Source organism: Triticum urartu, chromosome 5 (genome assembly GCF_003073215.2).
Source record: "Triticum urartu cultivar G1812 chromosome 5, Tu2.1, whole genome shotgun sequence".
Taxonomy (NCBI): Eukaryota; Viridiplantae; Streptophyta; class Magnoliopsida; order Poales; family Poaceae; genus Triticum; species Triticum urartu.
Window position 1 is genome coordinate 417,848,727 of NC_053026.1, and position 9,740 is coordinate 417,858,466.

Below are 9,740 nucleotides of genomic sequence, written 5' to 3' on the forward strand. Positions count from 1 at the left end.
GCCACATTACATGTCCATGGCAAACAAATGACAGATTTGTTAAGTTAATCAACAACTTCCAATTAGTTAAGTTGGAACCATACCTTCTCTGCACAACAAAGAAACCTCCTGCCAGTGTGAATCCCTTCGAAAGCAACACGCCTTTCTGCTGTCTTCCCGTGTTCATGGCACAAAACATACATATCTATCTCAGGGCCCTCGAAATCTGAGTCTTCGGTGCTAGCAGGAACCTGGAGTGCAAAGAAATGACAGAGATTTGGTCCAACGATTGAAAAGAAGCTTTCCAGAAATCCCCAAAATATCAAACCCTAACCCTAACTCTGAGAACTGACCTTAATGGTGCCGTCGTCGGAATCTGAGCTCATGTACTGCCTGGTGTGCTCACCGCTATCCGACCCATCACTCCACGACACCATGGCGCTGCGGGGGCAGCGGAGCGGCGCGGCAGCGACGGGTGCAACGACCAAGAACAGAGCGAGAGCGAGAAGAGAGCGAGCGAGCAGAGTGGAGAAGGAGTAATGATTCGCGCTTTTGACTGCTAGGACCGAACGACGCCGTCTAACGCCGTCTAACGGCTGTCGGGACGGTCTGGAGTGCCACGTACGCGAAAAACGGGCCCCACCTGTCATAAACTCACTTAACTCAGCCCGATCCGCTGATCAGTGGTTTTTGCAAAACAATTACGCAAGACGTGATGTTTTCTGCAGAGAATCTGTATCCTAGTGTTTTTCGCAAATCTAGCCCTCAAAGTGGTGGTTTTATGCAATTTACTCATTTATTGTGCATTACATGTTTACATTTCTTATAAGGTTCAAAATCGAGAAAAATATGCTTGAATTTGGTGCACGCTGGTGATATTTGAAGTTCTAAATTCCAAACTATGAAAAATGAAATTCATTTCGTTCACATTCTAGCCTAAAAACAATAATTCCGGTGCACATTTCTTTAGGGCTTTCTGCAACGCTTTGGGCCTCAGTTCTGGGCTCTACAGCCCATCAATATCCCAACCAACAACTGTCCACCGTTCTTCGGCTCACTTCACTTTCTGCGAGCCGCTCTAAAAAAAAAAAATCTGCGAGCGGGAATACGAAATTAGCTGCGGACACCCACGAAATCGAAAGCCCCCACTGCCCTCGCTTCCTCTCGCCAGAACCCCCAATCAGCAAACCCCACCGCCGCTCCGGCCCGGCGGAGTCCCCTCGACCCGCGGCGGCCGGCGATGGACCGGATCCACGTCACCGTGCGCGCGCGGCCGCTCCCGCCGGAGGACGCGCAGAGCAGCCCGTGGCGGATCTCCGGAAACGCCGTCGCGCTCACCGCCCAGCCCTCCATTCGCTTCGAATTCGGTGAGGAATCCGCCCCCCTCCGCACACACCCTCGCCTCGGACCGCGGGCTTGCTCATAGGTTGCCCTCTATTTCGTTCTCCGCAGACAGGATTTTCGGCGAGGACTGTCACACGGCGGACATCTACGGGGCCCGCACCAAGCACATCGTCGACTCTGCCGTGCAAGGGTTCAACGGTAAACATTTCGTAGGCACCATTTCGAATTCTGATTTCTAGAACTTGCTAAGTTGAAAATTGACTCTAGCTCTGAGGAGAATCCGAGGGCCGTAATATTGGGCTCTTTCGCTTCTTACCTAGTGGTGCTTGATAATAATGTTCTCACCTCTCAATTGCAACTGATAGAGGACGAGCAATGTACTACAATTTATAATCACACGAACTCTAGTTCCATAAAACACCACTGTACAATATTCTTGCTTGCGCCTTCTTAAATCTATTATTTGTTTATTAGATCTTTTGTGAACTATCTGCAAAATAGAGTTTTCTCCATCATTCTGGCAGCATGTGGGTATTAATGAAATGTTTGGTCCTTTTCCTTGTATGACAGGCACTGTTTTTGCATATGGACAAACTAACAGTGGAAAGACCTATACAATGAGAGGATCTGCTAATGAACCTGGAATAATACCGCTTGCGGTTCATGATTTATTTAGAACTATACAGCAGGTGATTTGTATGTCCATTCTCATCAGTCAATCTTTATTCTGCTTACTGTGTAATGTGTATCGCGGATTGCTTACAACATATACACAGTTATTGCATTTGGCTATTAGAGTACTGTCTAACTGTCATTTTTTATTCTGTGCAACTAGTACGTGTCCTGCACAATTGCGTGGTAAATGTTTGTGCCCACATAAAGATATATTGTTATGCTACTCGTAGAAATACAATATTATGAATGGCACAATATTAAAGTTCAGATTGTCAGTTTGCAGATTGTTAAATTGTAAATGTTGTTGCCCTATGAGGTATCAGTACGCAAAACTGAAGCTCATGTTGCTAGCCAGTCGGTGTTTTTTATATGATGTTAGGGCGGTGCATGAATTTGATGAGCACATTTGACATTACATCTAGAAATTAAAGCGGATGATGCCTAACTGTAGTTAGAAAAAAAATATCAGCTGCGATCAACTCGGTGAACCATAACTAATATCTATAATATTTTGAGAACCGTGAATTTAGCAAATCTATGTTTCGTGTCAAGTCTGCATGCATGAGATTATTTTTGAGGGCGAAAAAAAAGAGAATACACAGGGAGAAACACATTGGATTGGGACTCTACTTGCATCCCGTTCCTTTTTGTTAGATTCAAGGTTGCGTGCAGATTAGTTATTAGTTATAAGGATATACTGTTGTGATCTTAGAAACAATTATGATAATCTATTGCTCGGTCTGTCTAGGCATGATTATGAAGATCTATTGGTTTTGACTAACTTATCAAAAATAAGTCCATCAGACTCTTTTGTGGATTGGGACTCTACTTGCATCCCATTCCTTTTTATTAGATTCAAGGTTGCATGCAGATTAGTTATTAGTTATAAGGATATACTGTTGTGATCTTAGAAACAATTATGATAATCTATTGCTCGGCCTGTCTAGGCATGATTATAAAGATCTATTGGTTTTGACTAACTTATCAAAAATAAGTCCGTCAGACTCTTTTGTGGATTTTTTTTGACATTTCTCTCTTTTTCTGTCGCATTGTGCTTTTAATATACAGTTATGAGATTGAAGGGAGATATGTTTGGATAAGTTTGTCTGTCAGTTATGATATACTCCCTCCGTTCCTAAATATTTGTCTTTCTAGAGATTTCAAATGGACTACCACATACGGATGTATATAGACATATTTTAGAGTATAGATTCACTCATTTTGCTCCGTGTGTAGTCATTTGTTGAAATCTCTAGAAAGACAAATATTTAGGAACGGAGGAAGTATTATGTACTTGATGTCTTCTTATGTTCGTACTATGTTTTCACGGTGTAAAAAAAGTTGAGATGCAAATGGTCATAAAGGCTAATGTGACCAGCTTGGTATTTTTAAGGCCTGTTTAAAGTACTCTTAACTACCTCTGTGTTTAATAGGAAATCACCTTTGTACACTATGAGACTTTGCTTATAGTTTTCATTGCCTATTGTGTATAATTCTGCCTGACTTAATTTTTTACAATTTTAGCATATGGATAGAGAATTTCTTGTCCGCATGTCTTATATGGAGATTTATAATGAAGAAATAAATGATCTTCTTGTCCCAGAACATCGAAAATTGCAGATTCATGAGAATTATGAGGTAATATTTCATAATTGGTATCAAATAATTAACACTATTTTGAAATACTATGTATCCTCCTTGCTCTTCGTATTGATATTCTTGTTTGTAGAGAGGTATATATGTTGCTGGCTTAAGCGAGGAAATTGTAACCTGTCCTGAACAAGTCTTGAAGTTTGTGTCATTTGGAGAATGTAAGTTTTTTTTACTGTTTGGTATCTCAATTAATTTATGATTAACTTATTTTAATAATTATTAGAAAAATTGCAGCCCACCGTCATATCGGGGAGACAAATATGAATGTCTACAGCAGTCGTTCTCATACCATATTTCGCATGGTATGCTTAGATTCCATTGTGCTGTCCTATATGCAATATCAACCTATCTTATGCCACAAATTACTCAGGTTATTGAGAGTCGAGATAAAGCTGATGACAGTGATACAGATTCTTGTGATGCTGTTCGAGTTTCTGTTCTGGTACACACAATTCTCAGTTTTAACTAGCACAAACTTTTGTCCAAGTTACTTCTTCTTTTAGCTTTATACGCGTGAAACGCACAAAAAATATTTCTCCCTCTACCAAAATATAAGACGTTTTTTGTTTTGCATAGAGCATAAAAACGTCGTACATTTTGTTATGGAGGGAGTATTTCACATTTCTCTTTAACACACATATCAATAAGGAAACAACATGTGCATTTGATTTTTTATGATGACTAAAATAGGTGCATTTAAATGAAAATATTGCCTTGAATCAAAACAATAACTAATCGCAGACTAAAACTAAATTGCTACTCCCTCCATATCACAAAAAGTGACGTTGTAGACATTGACACGGTCTTCAAGATGTAACTTTGAACACTAATTTATTATACAATAATACAATATAAAGACTTAGAAAATATAATATTCTGAAAATATTTTTCAAGACAAATTATGGAATAATTAAAATGATACTCACAGTCAGACGTTTTAATTTTTTGATCTGAGGCATGTCAAGCGTTACTTATTTGTGATTATGGAGGAGGCAAAACATTATCTCTCTTGCACTAGTGGTTGCACTTTATTCAATTATTGTCCGCCAGGGTTTGTTTTGTTATGTTGCAATTGACATGTATTTTCACATTTTAGAATCTGGTGGACTTAGCTGGTTCAGAACGTGCTGCAAAGACGGGTGCAGAAGGTGTGAGACTTAAGGAGGGTTCCCACATTAACAAAAGTCTAATGACTCTCGGAACAGTAATCAAGAAACTAAGTGAAGGCATAAAGGGCCAGGGGTAAGTTAGAAACTTCTTACAACGACTCAAGTTGATTTGATTCTCCCTTTTGGGTTCATTTAGTAATGGATTTCATAATCAGGGGGCACGTTCCTTACCGAGATAGTAAGTTGACAAGGATATTGCAACCTGCTCTGGGTGGAAATGCTAACACAGCTATCATTTGTAATATAACACTTGCACAGGTATGCTATATTAAACATCTCCCTATCTCTTATTGACCGGTTCCTATATTGCTTGGTATTGGAGGTAGAATACACAGATATTAGGTGTTTTCTCTTTTCTCACTCACTGCATATTTGGACAGTAAAGTATGAACCACAAGTATTTATCATTTCTTGTGCATTGCTATTGTAATTTCAATTGTTTAATTCCCGCAAAAAAAATCAACTGTTTAATTTTATTTGCCGGTTAATTATATGGTGTTGGAAATTATAAAATGATTATCATGACATCCTCTTGGTCATTAAAATGGATTCCATTTTAATTTTAATTTTAGGTATTGCGTCATAGGTCAGTCATTAGTCGGCTAGCCGCAACTATTACCTTGTCATGTATTCATGTGGCTTGATTGGCGAACTGAAAATTTACAATAATACCCTTAATCAAAATAAGATCTGTGGGGAATTCTCGAGTGTAAATTTAAAAAAGCAATATTAACATAATGGTAGCTTTGCAATATTATATGATAACCCTTTTAGGGCGCGCTTGGAATGGTTGTAAGTAAATACATGGGTGTTTACTTTACATTTGTATCTTACCGGCCGCGTAGCAAATTTCGGCTGGAAACGAAACGACGAGCCGAGACCTGTATTTATTTTACAGGTGTATTAGAGGGAACACGACAATCTAATCAAGGCCTTACATAAGGAAAACTAGTTTTTCACAATGCTTCCATCAAAGAAATCCACACATATAATTCTCATTGTTAAGTGGAGAAAAACAGGTGACAGGCCAGTTCGTTGCGGGATAGTCTTTAAGGACATTGGTATTTTTTTCTTCTGTAAGTTAGGAATGGACAGATATGTTACATGTTAGGAGCTAGGGTTCGGCCCTGCCTAGGGCGTAGGGTGTAGGGGAAGGAGGGAGTTGGGCGAGGGCTGGAGCGCGGCGGCCGGCGGCGAGGCGCCGTCCTTGCGGTTGGGCGGCGGCGGCGCAGGAAGGAGGCGGCTAGGGTTAGGGTTCCGGCTCCTCTGGGAGCCGGGCAATAGAATAGTCTTATTGCTTAATTCTCGAAATAGTCTTACAACTTGTATATATAACCATAATCTGAAAATAAAACTAAGATAACTTGAGGCCTAAGCCTGCCCAGTGGGCCCCCTGCGGCCATAGACCTGGCCGGTCATAACATCTCTCCCCGCCTGCGCAAACAGCTCGTCCTCGAGCTGAAAGTCAGGGTAGTGCTGGCGGAACTCCGCGCGCTGCTCCCAAGTAGCGTCCTCCTCTGGTAGTCCGGTCCACTGAATCAACACGTACCAGGAGCCTCGGCGCAGCTGAGCCTTCAACGCCTTCTCTGGCTCAGGAAGTAGGCGCCCGTCCGTGATCGGTGGAAGTGTCGGCGGTGCCGCGGGTGGCTCGCCGCGGAATGGCTTGAGCAGCCTGACATGGAAGACATCATGGATCCAAGCGCCTGCCGGAAGCTGAAGACGGTAAGCCACTTTCCCAATGCGTTCCAGGATAGCAAAGGGACCGGCATAGCGAGGACCGAGCTTCTTCCTCGCGCGTGGGTCCAAGGACTGCGTAGAGCGGTGAAGTAGACGCAGCCAGACCCAATCACCCACCACGAACTCCGCCTTGCGATGGTGGCCATCATAGTAATGTTTGGCCAACTGCTGGGCCTGTAGGAGCCGTTGCTGGACCTCCGCGAGCATCTCATCACGGCTCCTCAGAAGAGCCCCGGCTGCCTCGGTCCGTGCCAAGGCCGGATCAACCGAAGGATCGGCTGGGGTGGCCGGCCATACACCACCTCAAAAGACGTAGCACGGAGGGCGGAGTGATAAGAGGTGTTGTAGCAGTACTCCGCCCACGAGAGCCAGTCCACCCATGCGCGAGGGCGATCACCTGTAACACAACGCAAATACATGGCAATCACCTTGTTAACTATCTTAGACTGGCCATCCGTCTGAGGGTGGAAGGCGGTGCTCAGGCGTAGCTTCACGCCCGCCAGCCGGAAAAGGTCGCGCCACACGTGTCCTGTAAGCACGGGGTCCCGATCACTGACGATCGAAGAAGGAAACCCGTGGAGACGGACAATGCCATCGAAGAAGGCCCGTGCGACAGATGCCGCTGAATAGGGATGGCCAAGTGCGATGAAATGAGCATACTTGGAGAAGCGGTCGACCACCGTGAGGATGACGGACTTGCCGCCCACCTTGGGAAGGCCCTCGATGAAGTCCATGGAGATGTCCGCCCAAACCTGAGACGGAACCTCCAAGGGCTGAAGCATGCCAGCCGGCCGTAGAGTCTCCGTTTTGTTGCGCTGGCACGTCACACAAGACCGTACCCAGTCACGGACCAGGGCACGATCACTGGGAATGTAGAAGTCGGCTCGGAGACGATGGAGTGTCTTCTGCACACCCTCATGGCCCGTCGAGTGGGCGAGGCGCAGCACCTGCTGGCGAAGATCGTCGTGCGCTGGAACGAAGACCCGGCGCCCATGGAGAAGCAGGCCATCGGCGAGGCGCCACGGCTCCTCCAGCTCTCCCGCCGCCAGCTGCTGCTGCAGGAGGAGGGAGTCGGCCGCGGCAGCGGTCGCCTGGCGGATGTCGACGCAGAGGGCGAAAGAGGGCCCGGTGAGGATGCAGAAAGCCGCTCCCTCCGCCGTACCGTCGTCCACATCGGCATCACGCCGAGATAAGGCGTCGGCGACGGTGTTAAGACGACCCGACCGGTACTCGACGGTGAAGTCAAAGCCAAAGAGTTTACTGATCCACTGGTGCTGGGGTACTGTCGAGAGCCTCTGATCCAGCATGAACTTGAGGCTGTAATGGTCTGTGCGGATCTGGAAGGAACGACCCCAAAGATAGGGCCGCCAATGGCGTACTGCCTGCACCAACCCAATGAGCTCACGCTCATACGCCGCCAGCTTAAGATGGCGTGCGGCAAAGGGGCGGCTGAAGAAAGCAAGGGGTCCATCGCCCTGATGCAGGACCGCACCGAACCCCGTACCGGAGGCGTCGCAGTCAACGGTGAAGGGGAGGTCGAAATCCGGCATCTGCAGTACGGGTCCCGTCGTGAGGGCCCCCTTGAGGGCCTCGAATGCTGAAGTGGCCTCCTCATCCCAAGAGAAGGCATCGCGACGGAGGAGACGCGTGAGTGGGGCCGCGATGAGGCCAAATTCCCGGATGAACTTCCGGTAGTACCCCGCGAGGCCAAGAAACCCGCGAAGAGCCCGCGGAGACTGCGTAATCGGCCAGGCGGCGACGGCCGCCACCTTGTCTGCGTCTATGGCCACTCCCTCAGCCGAGATGACGTGGCCGAGGTAAGCGACCGAAGGCGTCCCGAACGAGCACTTCGAGCGCTTAAGATGAAGATGATGCGCCTGAAGCTCGTTGAAGACGATGGCCACATGCTGGAGGTGCTCTGCCCAAGAGGCGCTGTAGATAAGAATGTCATCAAGAAAACGAGCACAAACCAACGTAAGTAGGGCCGGAGGACATCGTTCATCAAGGCCTGAAATGTCGCCGGGGCGTTGGGGAGGCCAAAGGGCATCACCAAGAACTCGAAGTGGCCGTGATGAGTCCGAAACGCCGTCTTGGCGATGTCGTCTGGATGCATGCGCACCTGATGATACCCCGACCGGAGGTCCAGTTTGGTGAAGAAGCGTGCCCCATGTAGTTCATCCAGGAGTTCATCGACCACCGGAATAGGGAACTTATCCTTAAGTGTGAGAGCATTAAGGGCGCGGTAGTCGATGCAGAAACGCCACGTGCCGTCCGACTTGCGGACGAGGAGGACCGGCGCCGTGAATGGTGATGTGGATATCCGGATAATGCCCGCGGCAAGCATGAGTGCACACTGCCGCTCCAACTCGTCCTTCTGCAGCTGGGGGTACCGGTAGGGCCGTACTGCCACCGGCGCCGAGCCCGGCAGGAGATGAATACGGTGGTCGTAGACCCAGGCCGGCGGAAGGCCCTGGGGTTCTGCAAAGAGATCACTGTGCTGCTGCAGGAGGTTATCCAACAGCGGATGCTCGGCCTCAGTGGTAGCCGCGACCAGCTGGAGCGGGGGCGACGCCGGGGCGCCTCCAACGCCCTCCCACCGGATGCGGCGGCCGAGGCGCCAGAAGGTCATCGTCAGGGCGTCGAAGTCCCAAAGGATGGGTTCGAGAGCCCGCAAAAAGTCAACGCCGAGGATGAAGTCGAAGCAGCCCAAGTCGATGCCGGCACAAGTGATGGTGAAGTGCTCGTCGCCGATAGTAATGGGTACGTCCCGAGCGAGCCCATGGCAGCGGAGGCGGTCGCCATTAGCGACGGTGACCCGTAGCTGCTCCCCGCCTGTCGGCTGTAGCTCAAGGCGCCGCATAGTAGCCTCAGGTAGGAAGTTATGTGTAGAACCCGTGTCCAAGAGAGCCACCAGAGTCTCGCCACGGATCGTGACCGGTATAAGCATAGTCCGCTCATTACGGATGCCGGCCAACGCATGAAGGGAGACGACAAGGGCCGTAGCCTCGGCGGCGGCTGGGTCGCCGAGTCCATCATCGGGGGTATTGTCCTCCGTCTCGTCGACCGTCTCCAAGTAGAAGAGGCGCGGGCAGACATGGCCCGGGGCATAGGGTGCGTCACAGTTAAAGCACAGCCCTAGGCGGCGGCGCTCGAGCTGCTCTGCCTGCGAAAGGCGTCGGAAGG

General features: G+C 47.9%; 1 protein-coding gene across 1 annotated transcript in view; it reads left to right on the forward strand.

Annotated features, from left to right (window-relative positions):
- Positions 1-1,077: 1,077 nt before the first annotated feature.
- The window catches only part of LOC125509441 (kinesin-like protein KIN-7I), a 39,779-nt gene continuing 31,116 nt past the window's right edge, over positions 1,078-9,740 (forward strand). The window contains exons 1-9 of the mRNA XM_048674422.1: positions 1,078-1,346; positions 1,432-1,521; positions 1,894-2,012; positions 3,523-3,636; positions 3,728-3,809; positions 3,886-3,953; positions 4,022-4,093; positions 4,748-4,893; positions 4,976-5,078. Coding sequence (XP_048530379.1) covers positions 1,220-1,346; positions 1,432-1,521; positions 1,894-2,012; positions 3,523-3,636; positions 3,728-3,809; positions 3,886-3,953; positions 4,022-4,093; positions 4,748-4,893; positions 4,976-5,078 — 921 coding nt within the window. The 5' untranslated portion in view covers positions 1,078-1,219. The remainder of the gene's footprint in view (positions 1,347-1,431; positions 1,522-1,893; positions 2,013-3,522; positions 3,637-3,727; positions 3,810-3,885; positions 3,954-4,021; positions 4,094-4,747; positions 4,894-4,975; positions 5,079-9,740) is intronic.